This window comes from Littorina saxatilis, linkage group LG13 (assembly GCF_037325665.1).
Source record: "Littorina saxatilis isolate snail1 linkage group LG13, US_GU_Lsax_2.0, whole genome shotgun sequence".
Classification (NCBI taxonomy): Eukaryota; Metazoa; Mollusca; class Gastropoda; order Littorinimorpha; family Littorinidae; genus Littorina; species Littorina saxatilis.
In genome coordinates, this window is record NC_090257.1 from 10,089,022 (window position 1) to 10,107,012 (window position 17,991).

At 43.8% G+C, this 17,991-nt stretch overlaps 1 protein-coding gene across 2 annotated transcripts in view; it reads right to left on the reverse strand.

Moving 5' to 3' along the window:
• LOC138983558 (uncharacterized) overlaps positions 1-17,372 on the reverse strand; it is a 17,631-nt gene extending 259 nt beyond the window's left edge. Inside the window, exons 1-8 of one of the 2 annotated variants that reach the window (XM_070356832.1) lie at positions 16,500-17,372; positions 6,343-6,547; positions 5,290-5,477; positions 3,987-4,115; positions 3,491-3,576; positions 3,039-3,159; positions 1,549-1,629; positions 982-1,103 (exon numbers count right to left, since the gene is read on the reverse strand). In XM_070356832.1, the coding sequence (XP_070212933.1) occupies positions 982-1,103; positions 1,549-1,629; positions 3,039-3,159; positions 3,491-3,576; positions 3,987-4,115; positions 5,290-5,477; positions 6,343-6,547; positions 16,500-16,512 (945 nt within the window). In that variant the 5' untranslated portion in view covers positions 16,513-17,372. Of the gene's footprint in view, positions 1-981; positions 1,104-1,548; positions 1,630-3,038; positions 3,160-3,490; positions 3,577-3,986; positions 4,116-5,289; positions 5,478-6,342; positions 6,548-9,115; positions 9,223-16,499 lie in introns of those variants that run through there. The other variant, XM_070356831.1, reaches the window with a different exon arrangement.
• Between the last annotated feature and the right edge of the window lie 619 nt (positions 17,373-17,991).

The window sequence follows — 17,991 nt, forward strand, 5'->3', positions numbered from 1 at the left end:
ACAAAAAGTCATGTTTGCTGAAATTTGATCCTACATAACAATATACAGTCGAACCTGCCATAGCGACCACATTTCAGTGACATTTGACACAGTGACAAAAGGTCATGTTTGCTGAAATGTGATCCTACACTATACAGTCGAACCTGCCCTAGCGACCACCTCTCATTTACGATTGTGTGTGGTGTCGTCTACATTTATTCAAGCCCCAAACGGAACTAGTTATCTCTTTGGGCAATTTGACCCTAGCGTTACCATACTTGTGCGCTACGACTGACCAGGTGTAATGGGACCGCTCATACGCTCACGCCAAACACAGTCGTTTGACACAGTGGACCCCCCCCCCCCCCCCCCGCTTTTAAGACCCTCCAATTCAAGACTCTTTCCTTTTCAAGACCTTGTTTTCTCAGACCTTCTTTTCATAACCTCTGTAAAATTACTACCCCCATTTTAAAACTCCCTCCTTTTTAAGACCCAATTTTCAGTCTCAGATCTGTGGAGGTCTTAAAAGAGGGATTCCAAAGTACAACAGACTCTCCTCGGTGTCCGAACACCCCCGTGTGCACGCATGCGCACGATAAAGATCCCAGGGTCACAGCGAAAGACTCAGGCCTTGGAAACACGAGTACATGCATGCAAAAATATGAAGTCAGGGTGTCCGTTCGGCCAACAGCCAATAAAGTAACCATTTCAGCACTGACCCAAGACGACCCAACCCGGTCCCTAGCCCATTTCAGGTCTCCTCTAGCAGCCGGCAGCCAGCTGTCTACATCCACCCACCCCCCATTTTTATTTTTTATTTTCATACAAAGCCGAGTTTTCCCGTGTAACATGCCCCTAATGGCTTTGCCGTGAGGGCGTAAAACTTACATTTTCTTGTACAACAAGTACGTATCAATCATCATACCAAAATTATGTTCAACACTGTCTCACAATGTGTCACAGTTCGCCTGCAATAGTGCATCATTGTGCGCACGTACTAACCCTGTTGTTGGTATACTTGTGCACCACGCCCAAGTATGGTAGAATGATTCGAACACTAGCGTCCACCGCGCCAACCATTTTCAGAACCAGGTTGGGGGCCACCGTTGTTGGGATGTTGTATCCTGGAGAAAACCGAATACACACAATTTGGAAGAAACGAGTACAGTTGAATTATACCGCCCACATAATTATTAACCAATAACTTACCCCCCCAACACACACACACACACACACACACACACACACACACACACACACACACACACATGCACACATGCACGCAGGCACACACGAACACACATAAGAACAGACACATACACGCACGCACGCACGAACACACACACACAGACACACACACACACACACACACACATCAACACACACACATAAAAAAAACCACACATAATTATTAACGCACACAAACCCCACAACTTACCCACCAACACACACACACTCACACGCACACATACACACACACTGACACACACACGCACGCATGCATGCACGCACGCACACACCAGAACACACACACACACACACACACACACACCCACATATATTACTCACCCTGAGGCTTAAGGACAGCGTGCAGAAGGTTGGCAATCTCAGACATCCACATATTCCCACAGTGAACTATGTGGCGATGCCCTGATTAACAGAAAACAGCGATTACTTCGTGGAGAAACACACGTGGAGAAGTTGAACAAGCCGCTGACGTTCGCATGTTCCCACATTAAACGGCAGCGGAACGAAAATCAAAAACAAATAGACTGCCAACGTTCAAAAATTCAAAATAAAATACAAGAAAGGTATGTTGTTGGAACATTTAATTATTGGGCAAAACCTATCTGACAAAATGTTCAGCCGCTTGGTTTAAGCGTGTTTTATTCAATTTCTTCTACACACGTTTCAAACAATAACAACATTAAGAACGTTAACAAGCAGATTGCTTTTGGACACGTTCTTGAAATGATAATCAATACACATTCCGATAGCAAAACAATCATGGCAAACAAGTGATAGCTTCAACACTTATCTTGATAATCTTTCATTATATTTTATACAAATAAGATGAAGAGAGAGAGAGAGAGAGAGAGAGAGAGAGAGAGAGAGAGAGAGAGAGAGAGAGAGAGGGAGAGAGAGAGAGAGAGAGAGAGAGAGAGAGAGAGAGAGAGAGAGAGAGAGAGAGAGAGAGAGAGAGAGAATGTCTGGCTGTATCAATTGCAGTCACAGTTAATATAATATCAGCCGAAGCGATTTGTTTTCATAACAAGGGTTCAGCCGCTTGCAGGGAGGACACAAGCGAATGAGCCCTTACGACCACCGTTCGAAAGCGACCTCCTGCCCAAAACGACCATCCCAAGGATCCCAGAGAAGCTTTTTTTCTATAACATACACCTTTTCATAGCGGACACTTTTCTATATCGAAAACTTTCGGTCGGTCCCTTAGGTAGTCGTTAAAGACAGGTTCGCCCGTGCATATGACGAAAAACTCTTGGTTCAAACTCAACCATAGATACTAGATTGTAGAGGAGAAACACTCATAATATAAAAATGACCTCAGACAAGCAGATGTATCCACACTGAATCGTATGAATTTGTCCTGGTACAGAAAACAGCAATTGAATTGTGAAGTAGCATAATTGCAGTAAAAACCCTTTCCCATCCACCCTCATATTCCATCAGTTAGTAAGACAAAGATGATTAACTTTGCAGTAAGGTGAATATCACATATCGAAAATTTCCCGCACAGAATTATTGGACCATGCCATTTACAAAAAGAAAATCAAACAAACAAACAAACAAACACTCTATAGAGTAGCAATATTCAAAGAGCAACCTCAGATATTCCATTCAGCACAGAGAACCATGTGACCTTTTCCAGGTTCATGGAAAACTGAACGTAACTTGTAGAGTAGCAATACTTTAGTAAAAGGTCAGCAAAGATATTTCCATAATTAGCATCCCACTTTGCGAAGATGTGGAGTAGCAACACCTAAGTAAAGGTCAGCTAAGATATTTCCATAATCATCTTCCCACTGTGTGAAGAGGCTCACCAGCTGCATTGGGTGACGTCATAGCCCGCACGTGCGCTTGTGCAACATCTCTGACATCGACGATGGGAAAGTTCATTTTGGGAACACCGGGAATGAGTCGATCCAGTAGCTTCTGTAGGAGCTGTTACCAAAAAGAGCAACGGGTCGGGTGAGACATGAAATGTTGATCATTGACGAAACTGATAAATGTAAATCGCAAAACACTTGTCTGCGCTCGGGCATACACATACCGACACACGGGCAGGAACAGACAGACACACACACACACTCGGACACAGACAGACAGACAGACAGACAGACACACACACACACACACACATCCATTCATACTGGATTCCAAACGTCTGCATTCTATTTGATTCGGACATCTTCTTGTCTTGTCCTCACATGTCAGGTTGTCAGTTGTATAGAGTTTCATTCTTCCGTATTGGATTATTTGTGTTCAGCTGTACCTCAGTACTTGTACCAGGCGTGTGGTGTAACGTGGGACCGAGGGTTACAGACGGGTTGATCACAGCCAGCTCAAGCTCCCGATTATCTGAGCAAAAAAACAAAAAAATAGGTGCAGAGAGTACGTAATGCAGAACTGTTCTCTGAAGAACGTGTTAGTTCTGCGCAGTTTTAACACATACGTTCAAAAACATAGACAGACACCATGGCACAGACACAGACAGACAGGCAGACAGACAGCGAGACAGACAGCGAGACAGACACACACACACACACACAGACACACACAAACATACACACACACACACACACACACACACACACACACACACACACACACACACATATACACACACACACAAACACACACAAACACACACACGTGCACATCCACACCCACACAAACACACACAAACACACACACACTCACACTCACACACACATAAACACACACATACAAACATCCCCACCCCACACACCTTTAAAAGCTTAAATTACCAGGAATATTTTTTATGAAGTCCCAGGCAGCTTTTTCTGCCAGAGATTTTGCCTTGCAGTTGAAGTCGGCCTTGGTGAGATCGGTCCAGTCTTCCTCTGTGAACATCTTGTCTGTGGATGTCGTGCCCCCTAAAAAATAAAATGGTGTAAAGATATTTAGCACTCACACGCCGTTCTCAATACAAATACCCCCTCCCCCGGCCGGGGTTCGAACCCACGACCTCCCGATCACGGGGCGGACGCCTTACCACTAGGCCAACCGTGCCGGTCCCTCTCGTAGTGAACAGCGACGAAAAAACTGGTGGGAAAGACTCTTTGAACACAGATGACGTTACTGTGCCTCCCAGCATAATTATAAAGGAGTTTGTCGCTGCTCTCTTCACCATTTCATCACCCTTCCATCTCCCCTCCCTTCCCATTCGTAACACGCTTTTTCACCCCTCATGTACCCCTTCAGACTTCCCACTCCCCTAAAAAAAAAAATTAAAAAAACAACAACAACAACAACAACAACAACAACAACACATACACTATAAAAATCTAAAACCTACCCAACAAACAAAACCAACCTACGAAGTAACCTGATAAACAAAGGGAAGTAAGCACTCTAAATGGGACTGGGTGGCCGAGTGGTAACGCACTTGCGCTCGGAATCGAGAGGTTGCGTGTTCGACCCTGGGTCAGGCCGCTATTTTCTCCCCCCTTTCCTAACCTAGATGGTGGGTTCAAGTGCTAGTCTTTCGGATGAGACGAAAAACCGAGGTCCCTTCGTGTACACTATATTGGGGTGTGCACGTTAAAGATCCCACGATTGACAAAAGGGTCTTTCCTGGCAAAATTGTATAGGCATAGATAAAAATGTCCATCAAATACCCGTGTGACTTGGAATAAAGGCCGCGAAAGGTGAATGCTCGCCTAACAGGCTTGAGGTTTGCTGGTCGATGTGAATGCGTTATTTATTGTGTGTAAAAAATGTTTGTTTGTCTGTCTGTAAAAAAATCCATTTCACACGGCAGAAATTAATATGTAAAGCGCGGAGAGCACAGTTAATTGTGGTTCGCGCTATATAAGCTCACCATAATAATAATAATGCACACGGCATGTGTAATAGTCGGAGTAATTGAAAGTTATTCGGAACAAGTCTCCTGGCACCTGAACAAGCGACTGTTATCCTCAATGGCGTATGCTTTTAGAGCGATTACTTCCCTTTGTCTATCAGATCTCTAAACAGCGCTCTGCCTCATTTGTTCAAGATTCTCTACGAAGCAACCGACAAACGAAATGAACACAAACACAGTCTTACAATGGACAGCGGTGGCACAGCTGGTGAGAACGACCCGCCTGACGGAGGTGACCTTGACACAGGCGTTCAGCACGTTAAGGGCCCCCTCCACTGCGGTCTTCACCAGCTCTTCCCCCGCAGCTCCCTCTGGGGGTGAGCTGGGATAGGGACAGGCTGTGTGGATCACGTAGTCCATGCCTTCTGTTGCCCTGGAAACACAAAGGAGCAAGAGTTTTATTTCCATTTCATTTCCTTTACTCTATTATCCCAATGCTGGAAAATTCGGGTCACTTTCTCCCATATCCCCCAGTGGAAAGCTAGCAGCAACAAGATTCGCGCTACCTAGGCGTGTGCGTGTTTAGGTGTAATCAGCCACCTGCATTTATGGCATTAAGACCCAGGTCTTTAACGTGCCCCTGTGGTGACACGGGGGTGGGACATGGATACCGTATCTGAGTCTGCACATAAAGTTGACCCGTATTCGTCATGGCCGGGATTCGAACCTTTGACCTTGGGATCACAAGTCCAGTGCTCTCCCAACTTTACTTGAGCCCCCGTGTAAGTTGGTGTAGGGGTGATCGCTTGGTGACTTCATTGTGCATGCATTTAATGGGAGCACTTTTGGTCACGTAAGGTATAAGCTTTAGCTTGATTTTGTGTCCATATTTGTCCTTCCCTTTTTGACTGCATAATCATTTGCTTAAACCAGGGATCGAGCACTACAATCATTGAAGCTTGGTAATTTTACGAACCAATAATAATATAACCTCACCGAGAACACCCGCTGGTGTCATGTAAACGTTGAATTGTTTCACGGTCCATTCATGAACTTCTGTATTTCTTGTAAATCAAGAATGTATCTGTCAATCTGTTAGTTTGTCCATTAGTATATATGTCTGCCTGTCTGTTCGTCTATGTGTTTGTGTGTCTAACTATCTGAATTTCCGAATCTGTATCACATTTGGGAAAGGTTAGGCTAAGCGCCGCCTAAAACTACTCGTGCGAAATTAGCCGAAGAAATCATCCCAGCAACATGGCTGCACTGTCTGGTCTCATCATCCATGCTCAACTTACGGTAACCATGTCTCTTCCTTGAACAGTTCCGCTTCAACAAGTTCTAGGTTGCTGAGTGCCTCTGGACACACGCTGTTGAGATGTTGGTAGCTCTCCACGTTCTTCAGACTGCGCACCGTTCCGCGCACCATGTGACCCTCAGCCAATAGCTGCTGGACCACGTGACTCCCTATGTACCCGGATGCTCCCGTCACTAACACTTTCGCTGATGGACAGAAAGAAAAAGAAAGGCATTGAGACTAAATTTGTATCATCGTCATCGTCGTCATCATCATCATCATCATCATCATCATCATCGTCATCATCATCATCATCATCATCATCATCATCGTCATCATCATCATCATCACTGATCAAAGGCGGCGGCAACAACAACAACAAAAACAACAACAACAACAAAGTATAGCGAAATCAATACATATATGCTGTCGGCCCTACAGAATGAAACTGAACGCATTGCATTTTCTTTCACCGAGACAAATAAATCATAGGCTAGCCGAAACCCTACAGCCAAGACAGCGTTGACATTGTCTTGGAAATGCAGGCCAACTAAACCTTATTTGCATAAAACGTATTTTCTTTTTTTATGAGCACGTTTTCAATTAAAACAAAACATGTATACGTTATTTGTATTTTTGACCAAAATATGACATTTTACACAGAACGAGACCATCAGTGTTCCTTCGAGACCGCGCTAGCGGTCGAGGTAAACAATGACTGTTGAGATATGTGACCAATCGCCGAAAGGCGCTGACGTCATTGCATGAAAGGATTTCCCTACCCAGAATCCAAAATTCCAAAAATTCCAAAATTCCTCATGACATACAAAGGATTTTGTTCGGCGGGACGACGATCTATGGACGGTTTATTATATAAAGGGAAGCAAGCGGTTATAACAGGCGTCGACAGAGCCAATGAATAGTGATCAACATCAACTTGTAGTTCTGATTCACTTGTGGTCCGACATATAATTGACGCGCCGTTTGATGTTTAACTTCACTAATTAAGTCGAGTTTTGGGGAGAATGCCTACATAAATACAATTAGTATCTTAAACGGCGCGAAAAAACTCTACTTGAGAAGAGTTTCTGAAAACCTGCCTGAATTGCGCTTCAGGGGAGTTTCTTCGGAAGTATACCGTCCGTACTTCAGTCGTGTTGCGTTACTGACTGAGTTGTGTTGTTTGCACTTGCAGCTTCGTCCGTAACAAATTACCGAAGACCGAAACGTTGTGGGTACAGCAAATCCAGCTCGCCATCCAAAATATGGGACAAAAATAATAGTACCTACCTAAAAAAAAAACTCGACTGAAGTTACTTCTCATGTGTTTGAGTGTGTGTGTGTGTATGTGTGTGTGTGTGTGTGTGTGTCTATGTGTGTGTGTGTGTGTGTGTGTGTCCGTGTGTGTGTGCGTGCGTGCATGTGTGTGTGTGTGCAGTGTGGTTGGATTGTGTGTGTAAGTTCGGGGGAGGGGGGGTAGTATGCGCACGCGCGCTGCACTATGAATCTCAGCTCTTGCGGTTTGTTTGTTTGTTTGTTTGTTTGCTTAATGCCCAGCCGACCACTGACGAAGGGCCATATTAGGGCGGTGCTGCTTTGACATATAACGTGCGCCACACACAAGACAGAAGTCGCAGCACAGGCTTCATGTCTCACCCAGTCACATTATTCTGACACCGGACCAACCAGTCCCAGCACTAACCCCATAATGACAGATCGACGCCAGGCGGAGCAGCCACTAGATTGCCAATTTTAAAGTCTTAGGTATGACCCGGCCGGGGTTCGAACCCACGACCTCCCGATCACGGGGCGGACGCCTTACCACTAGGCCAACCGTGCCGGTAGCTCTTGCGGTCCCAACCCCATCCCGACCGGTAAAACAATCATGCAACACAGCAATGATGAGCCTCGCGAGGCCCGGTGTGACGCCGTCATCTTGGCCCTGCCGTCATATTACCCACTCGATTTATACTCGAGACTGAAATGTTGTCACAGTTCCTGGTAAAATTATTGAAGTGAAATTATTTAAGGACGAAAAGCATGTCAGTTTCTTGCCATGTGAAGAAAATTGGTGGTGAAATTTAATAGATTTCACACAAAAAAATCGATTTCTTCGAAAACGTGTACCGAGTGGTTACGTCCCTTGAATGAGAAGGGAAACATTTTAGGATGAATCAAATTTCTAAGTTAAATACAAAAAAATGGTTGGACAAATTTGGCCCCATGAATGTAAGGTACCCAAGGTCGCTCATCAGTACTATCGAAGGGTGTTTTTTTGTTCAGTGTGGAGTTTATACAAGATCAACGAGGCCGAGAATCGTAATATGACGGCGGGGCCAAGATGACGGCGTCACACCGGTACACACCACGCGTGTCGCCCCACTGGACAGCAGTTAGCGAACAAAGAAATTGCAGTGAAGCGGTGGCCAGCTGCCAGTGCTACGTTGCATATCAGCTTCCCCCTATTCACTCAACAACACACCAGACACTACCAAACCATCATAAACTGTACTTGCTTCATGCATTTTTCTTCTCATGACAGCAACCAGCCGGCTGAAAAGTTAAATCGTAGTGCAGCTGGCCACGAAGCGTTTCTGCCACAGTGGAAACTTGTCTGAAGTGCCTTAGCAGTAGAAGATCTTTGCTTTAGGAGAGTTTCTTTCATACTGAATCGAGTTTCACCGCGCCGTTCAGTCAGTGATACTACATGTACTAAAGTAGTAGAGTTAGCATCAAACAACACGGTCATATCTAGTGTAAATTAACTGACGTACCGACAGAGGATGCTACCAGCGTGTGGCGCTCCATTCTGGAGACGTTGTCTATACTCACAAGAAGTGATGTGCTTGATCTTCGACGGACAAAAGTTACTCCAGAAGCGTATACAGTCGAGACCGGATGTAAGAAAGTCTTTCATACATCCGGTCTTTACTAAATCCGGTTAACCGGATGTATGAAAATATTGTGGATTGACTTTCATACATCCGGCCACGCGTCTGTTACTTGATAAAAGTAGGGTTTTGTTTCATATCATTTTTGTTTTTATTTGGTTTTTTTATGTTTAAATGTTTTGATACATATCCTTGTTAGAAGAAAAGGGTTGTGAATAACAAGTGGAAAAGTACATGTACTTACATACACTGACACAGTCAGGACAACCGATAGAAAGAACAACTGTTTGTGTAAGGAACTGTTCTGCTTTGCATAAGGCCGTGCACTCTCCGCCCCCCACCCCCACCCCCCCCCCCCCCGTGTGTGTGTGTGTGCGCGTACGTGCGTGCGCTCGCGCGCACCTGTTTGTGTGTGTGTGTGCGTGTGTGTTTGTGTGTGGCTCAACTGTATTGTGTGTGTTCCCTCCACAACCCTTTTGCGCTTTTGACAATGTTTTTGGTCGTGGAAGCTTTGTAATGACCGTTGGCGTAGCAAATAACATTTTCTGATTTCTCTCTCTCTCTCTCTCTCTCTCTCTCTCTCTCTCTCTCTCTCTCTCTCTCTCTCTCTCTCTCTCTCTCTCTCTCTCTCTCTCCAAAACGCACACATTTATAGCACACACACACACGCGCGCGCACTGAATACAAAAAAAGTGAGTTAAACTTAAAACCAGTTTAACGGATTAAAACAACAACAACAACAACAACATAAACAAAAACTGAGTCACACCCACGACCAATGCCTCTGGTTTTAATTGTACAAAAAAATGCCTTCCTGGGCTATTATGGCTCTTCAGTCATGACAAATATATAACAGGCTAAAATAAAAATAGACAAACAAAACAGATTATTAATGGAGTTAAACATAAAATCAGTTTAATGGATAAAATCAACAACAACAACAACAAGAACATAACAAGTCGCGTAGGGCGAAATTACTACATTTAGTCAAGCTGTGGAACTCACAGAATGAAACTGAACGTAGTCCGCCGCTAGTGCAAAAGGCAGTGAAAGTGACGAGCCTGTTTGGCTCGGTTGCGCTGTGCTTCATAGCACGCTTTACTGTACCTCTCTTCGTTTTAACTTTCTGAGCGTGTTTTTAATCCAAACATATCATATCTATATGTTTTTGGAATCGGGAACCGACAAGGAATAAGATGAAATAGTTTTTAAAACGATTTCGGAAATTGAATTTTAATAATAATTTTTATATTTTTAATTTTCAGAGCTTGTTTTTAATCCAAATATAACATATTTATATGTTTTTGGAATCAGAAAATGATGGAGAATAAGATGAACGTAAATTTGGATCGTTTTATAAAAAAATGTTTATTTACAATTTTCAGATTTTTAATGACCAAATTAAAGTCATCAATTAATTTTTAAGCCACCAAGCTGAAATGCAATACCGAACACCGGCCTTCGTCGAAGATTGCTGGGCCAAAATTTCAATCAATTTGATTGAAAAATGAGGGTGTGACAGTGCCGCCTCAACTTTTACAAAAAGCCGGATATGACGTCATCAAAAGTATTTATCGAAAAAAAGAAAAAAACGTCCGGGGATATCATTCCCAGGAACTCTCATGTCAAATTTCAAAGAACGGTCCAGTAGTTTGGTCTGAATCGCTCTACACACACACACACACACAGACACACACACACACACACAGACACACACACACACACACACAGACACACACACACACACACACACACACACATACACCACAACCCTCGTCTCGATTCCCCCCTCTACGTTAAAACATTTAGTCAAAACTTGACTAAATGTAAAAACAACAACAAGAACATAAAAACAACAACATAAAATACGTATAGGTTACAACACGAGTGGTTTTTTATATGGCTTGTATTTCAGTCAAGACCCAGCGGATGAATATCATCGGGAGACACGAGCCTCTGGCGAGTGGCTCTCGATTGATATTCCCGCTGGGTCTTGACTGAAATACAAGCCATATAAAAAACCACGAGTGTTGTAATCTGTATATCCCATTCTACCATCAAACACAAAGTGTAGACTACTAGCGGCACTGTTGCGATCTGTGCAGGGTAAAACTGTTGCCAGCGAGACTTAGCCCTTTTGCAACCTTAAACTAAGTGACCGTCGCTGAAAAAATAAAACGAATGAGTGCATCGATAAGTACGCGGTAACACTACTTTCAGACCATTTAAAAGCTTTAAGTAAAGGTTCATAAGTTGCAAGAAAGTAATGAAGTCGAATAGAAATTAATTTAGTTGAAGCGCACAATTCTTTTGTTTTGCGTTTCAGGTCGGCAGAACGGGCGAAACGGGTTTGGGACCCATTTGGCTTACTCGATTCAGAATCGATTCCACGTTGTTTTTCTCGAACGTGTGTAATTAGGCTTATTGACAGAGAAGCAAATTTTAGGGAACAAATATGTAGGTTTAGATTTAACCATTTGCTCCCTATTTGAAATGTATCTACGTGATAAACTGTTTTGCGAGTGTGTTTGCATGGATGAACTTAAACTGGTATGGGTGCGAGGAAAACGCGACCGACACGTCTGTCACCGCCGATTGATTGCATTTTGAAGGAATATGACTGGATTACGGAAAAATATGTGGACTTACTGCAGAGCCAGGCAAAAGAGTAGACTTGCTCGCAAAACACGTGAAACAGCCGATGTTTGATAGCTGAAGGCGCACACCAAAACACACTACCGACAGATTCTCAAAAGTCGTCTGCTAACGATGCAAGGGGAGGGTACTCGTGTTTTTGTTTTGGTTCGCTAGCATCTGGTTATCTTGTAAGTTGAATGTTCGTTTTTTTCGACCTGCATTGCTTTCATAATGAAAGAAACTTTTGCTTATTGCATCTCATACATCAGATCAGTTCTGAGATTCATTTTTGCGTGCAACTGATATGGTTTTCTGAGCCGTGCAATACGATTTTAGAACTTCATACAAATGTGTCACATTGTTCGGCGCGAGGTCAAAGGTCGGGAGGAAAGTAGTCCTTTGCCCAAATCGGAATCTGCACTATCATATATTTTTTGGAGTCCATGATGTATTTATTGAGCTATAAAAATACAACATATATACCCATACTGAAGTAACAGAGACAAAGAAGGGAGGTCATGGGATATAACAAAATAAAATACAACAACATAAAATACAACAACATAAACAGATAACAACTGATTCACATCCATGACCAATGTCTCTGGTTATAAATGTAACACAAATGCCTTCTGGGATTGTATGGGTCTTCGTGACGAATTTGTAACAGGTTAAAAAAATGATTGAATGGAGAAACAAATTAAACAGAACAACTCGTTGACAGCTATAGAATCTGGATAAAAATCAGTTGGCGGGGAAGTTTTCAGGGCATCCTCATTTGGTGACTTGGGTCTACTTTCGTTTTCTTACAACCGGTCTTGCAACAACGCATTTGTGCTGCTCGGGACCAGAGATTTGCTTTTATACAACCGGACTTTTATACATCCGATTTTCATACAACCGGAAAATTCTAAGTAATAACAAAGAGTAGCTTCTGCCGGGACCCTGCCTACCCCTTTCATACATCCAGACTTTCATACATCCGGTGTTTTATACATCCGGTCTATACTGTACATCTCTTATTTACATGGCGTACACTTTAACGAACACATCGCCAAATCAGTCGACACTGACTTGACTTCGTATCCTGATCATGCACATAATAGGCTCGCTGTTCGGCTCGTAGCCATTACTGGCAACATCCACAGACAATATGCATACTTTGCCAGAGCTATCAGTAGAAGCACGTCGAAGCAATCGCAGTGCGCTTTTCAAAATCCCGTTTCTTGGCGCAGTGCAGAAAGGCGCGCGTGGGGCGCACTGAGAGCGGCTTTTGAATGTGCTCGCCTGCAGCGGGCATGGCCGTTTTCCAAGATAACGGCGGTGTTTGAACTGTGATGGCGTGTTGCGTGTCGCGGTCGACTGACTCGGCGTGGTTTTTGACATACACTGAGGGATCCACCTCTATTCTAGATTTAGTAACCACCCCAGCTAACATTCCCACCATAAGGACGTTCTGTCTCGGTGACAATTTCATTGACCGAATCGTCTGCAAGCTAAAGTATTAAAACTTTCTCAGTTTCACATCTCGCATCATCGTCTCTTTTTTTCGTCGCAAACTTGAAGCGCTCTGTCTGAATATGATTCGTTGCATAGGCGTACAAAAGCGACTAGGCTGAGAAAAAGCGCATTGATTCCTATGCAACACACTGTAGGGTCGGTAAAAGCCGGGCAAGCGTGTAGTTGGCCCCAGGGGTGGGTTGCATGAGACGACTTAAGCTGGGCGGAAACGTGCTCAAAGTTGAGATGGTTGACTTTACGCCCAAAAGCCCGAAAACCGGGGTGCATGAGCGGTCTTACGTTCGTTGAGCGCAGCGTTTCTTGCTTAACTTTGAGCCTGCTCCCCCCCAGGCTTAACGCTGAGCTTGGCAGAGATAACAGACTTAACCAGCCAGTTGCCGCTTGCTAGAGGATTTATTTAAACCTTTTATCATATGGTGCTATAATAGGTCGCACCAACGCGACAGAGTTAGACAACTTTCTTGTTTACTTCATCTGTGCCCGGCAACCAAAAGGTTTTTGTTTTTGTTTTCTTTAGGGTGAAATCATTTTTTATTTTTTTTTATTTGTTGAAATATGTATTTATGTATTTATTTATTCAATCATTAATATATTTATATTTTGTTATCTTTTTTTTATTTGTTAGAAATCATCTTTTGTTACCTAATGCTGTCTCTAATAGTTATAAGTGTTTTATAATTTGATTTTTAAAATTCTATTTATTTAATCTTTTTTTAAATATTTTTTTTTTAATCTCACATTATATAACTTTGGTTTCTTTTTCTTCTATTTTGTTTTTACTTCATTTTTTATTTTGATATCATTCGTGTTTTTTTTTGTAATTACTGTATTTTTATCTTTTTTATTTTATTTACTTTTTTAATTTTTGGTCGATGTTTACCTTTTCAGTAGAGAGCGATTCAAGATCAAGAAGACAATCTTTATTTTTCTTCTACTCGATCCAACATGCACAATGCACAAAATAGTACTATAACGCCGTACGCTCTACTTTGTACTACACACGGCATCTCCTGTGTTGGTATGAGCGCGCGTTTCCTGTGAATGCTTGAATGCGCCCAGATGCCGCAGAGTACATTATTGTGTAACAGACGGTCTCTGATGCGCCCTTTTCCCGCGAACCAACTAGACTGCAGTTTGCATTGGCTGTTGCTGACCACATTTCCCGTGACGTCATGGAATCTCCCACTAACGCTCCAAGGAGGTTGACAACGTCGACTTGCCCTCTTTCTCTGTTGAGTCGGCCCTAAAGACGGCTCATGCACCCCGACTTCGTTTCGTGCTTTGCGGATTCTTAACAGAGCAAGCTTTAGAGTAAAGTCGAACCGTTTGAGCTTGGAATTTAAGTTCTCTCATGCAACCCACCCCAGACCTCTGACGTGCTCGATAGAATGGACGGTAGGCCTACACGGCGTGATGGCCCGGTTGGCTGCTGACCCCTCGAAGTCAGTGTAGCTGGTCAGGCTGTGTGGTCAGCTGTGCAGAGAGGGAGGGAGAGGGAGAGAGAGGGAGAGAGAGAGAGAGGGAGAGAGAGAGAGAGAGGGAGAGAGAGAGAGAGGGAGAATCAGAATTCAGAATCAGAATGTTTTATTCGCGGAAACACTGAATGGTTTTTAGCGAAGGGGTGTGTTGGGATGTCGACGTACAAAGCTTTCTGGATACCGAAACATGCACGATCGCGAAAAGATTCTCGCTACTGGAAGTCCGATAGCGAGTCAGTCTGTGCACACAGCTAGGTGTAGAGATGTGCACGTCCGTCACACGGGGGTCTTTGTTCGTTATTTCCATTAACAATGCAGGTCGAAGATCAGCCCAGGTACAGTCTCACGGCTGCCGCCAAAACATTCAGGTCTCTGGTCGCCTGCCTTCTGTCTTCTGCGAAGTCGTCTTTGCTCAGAGGTTTCGACCTCTTCAGACAGCGCGCTGAAGAGTCTCTCATTTTGATGTACCAATCAGTCACTTTCCTTTCTCTTATGTCGTATCTTAGCACGATGTCGTCCGATTCGCATACAAGCACGTTCTGTTCAAAACGCTTGTCTAGCACCGCGTGGTGTATGGACTGGTTACGGCGGATATCCCTCAGCCTTCTCTGCTTCTTCGTATTTGTCACTGCACCCACTTGTTCGTAGATATCATCTAGGAGAAAACCAGCCTGCTCTGCACTGTTCTCAATAACACGTTCCTCTTCTGTCTCCGAGTCCCCCTTCCGCAGCGCCTTCCCCTTCCCCTCACTCATCTCTGAATCCACTGCACTTTCTTCCACCAAGTCAGTGTTTTTGTTTACATAGCACGCATGCATGTCAGCCAGTGACCCAGTTTCAAAGTCAGTCGCCCGTTCGGCGATATCTAATTCACGGTTTTCACGTGCTGAATTGCCATAGTGATGCAATGGTGACAGCGATGGAATGCTTGCTTGCTCATACTGTGTGTCACATCTGTCATCTTTGCCTACACTTTCCTTTTCTGGCGTGGGGGAAAATAGGGGGGTTGGGCGAAAAAGGGGACTTGCCTGTTGTTCCTGTTGTTGTTCCTGTTGTTTGGATCTTGTGTAGGCTTCGGCCCTCATCGCATCACGTCGTAGCTGGCTGGGGGGCTTGCGACGAAACTGTTGTTTACTGGTTGAGTGAGCGGTAATGGCGGCTGTGCTGCTACTGGTCATTCGAAAAACAACGACTGTCTTGCTTCCTTCAGAGGCAACTTTCCAGGAAGTTAGCTGATTTTCAGCAAGCAGGGCCTCTAGCATGGCTTTTACTGCGGTTGGAAGTCCAGCAACAGACATTGTGGTGGAGTAATGAAGAATTTCGAGCTGGAGAGATCGCAGCAGTGAAAAATCCGCCCTGCTTGATCTCGTGCCGTCCCGAGAGCCCCGAGAGAGAGGGAGAGAGACTGAGAGAGAGGGAGAGAGACTGAGAGGGAGAGAGAGAGAGGGAGAGACAGACAGAGGGAGACAGAGGGAGACAGACACACACTGCACAGTACAGACAGATCGAGCAGTTTGTGTGGACAACATCAGTCGCGAATGAAAAGGGATAGGTATAAAAAATGACGAATGAACATGAAAAGCAAAAGCAAACAAATATGTTTAAAGACTATAACAAAAACCTACTCTTACCTGCGCCAGGCATTTCCCGTTGTGTTTGAATTCACTGGTTTTCAGGTAATCACAGTCTATGCCGATTACTGTTCAGCAGGTATAAGAGAAGACACGTAACACTCCGAACTGATACGACAGGCCACATCTATCTGTGAGTTCAAGTTGCGTGTCACTGGGTGGCCGAGTGGTAACGCACTTGCGCTCGGAAGCGAGAGGTTGCGAGTTCGACCCTGGGTCAGGGCGTTAGCAATTTTCTCCCCCCTTTCCTAACCTAGGTGGTGGGTTCAAGTGCTAGTCTTTCGGATGAGACGAAAACCCGAGGTCCCTTCGTGTACACTACATTGGGGTGTGCACGTTAAAGATCCCACGATTGACAAAAGGGTCTTTCCTGGCAAAATTGTATAGGCATAGATAAAAAAAAAAAAAGGTCCATCAAAATACCCGTGTGACTTGGAATAATAGGCCGTGAAAAGTAGGATATGCGCCGAAATGGCTGCTATCTGCTGGTCGATGTGAATGCGTGATGTATTGTGTAAAAAATTCCATCTCACACGGCATAAATAGATCCCTGCGCCTTTAGTCCGAGTCTGGAGATATGCGCGCGATATAAGACTTCATATAAATAAAAATAAAAAAGAACCAAGCGTGCAACTGCTTTACGTGTTGTTATCCAACAGCTATTACTAAAAAAAAACAACCATGTGTCACAAAAGCGGTGGCAATTTGGTGTCATCCTCGCGGTCGTTGAACCTTGTAATTATGAATTCAACTGTAAGCAATATTATGGCTATCATTCTGAACGCTGTTAGAGCAAAGAAATTGCACAGATAAAGCTTCACTTTGTGTTCTTCGTGTACGTGCTGCATATAAACAATCAAATCAGTTAGCATAGATTTGTTATCGGTGACTGCTCTTTTAGAGGCTGTATGGTGGACAGTATAGCCTTCTTATTGATAATAAATACAGTGGAACCCCCTTTAAAGCCACCCCCCCTCTGCAATAGACCTTTTCGGTATCTGAGCAACTCTCGCGAGACACGTTCTTTGTTATGATTTGAACGTCGCAAGAACTTCGAACCTCGGCTCTCGCAGCTCGCGCGAGATCGCTGTACCACAGGCTTTGCTATGCTCTGAAGTTTGCGAAAACTTACGAGAGCTTGGAATACCGATAGGGTCAATTTAAGACTTCCCACTTTTAAGATTTTACTTTTCCAGATTTCTCTATCACAACATTTTTGCTTTTTTTTTTAATAATCTTATGGTTAGATTTCGCTAAAAAGTTACGTCAGATGATGAATGAACCATGGCATAGAATGGTCTTTGACCATGGGGAAAAAAGTTATAGAAAAGAAATATATTATGTAAAAAAAGATTTTATTTTTGGGTAGCGTGACTCACGCTTCCAATATTTTGTTTTCTGTTTACTGAGAACATGTGCTTTTCCTAAAAATACTGACCAATCAAATTCATGTCACTATGCTTATAGCCACGCCCAAACAAATGCAGCAACA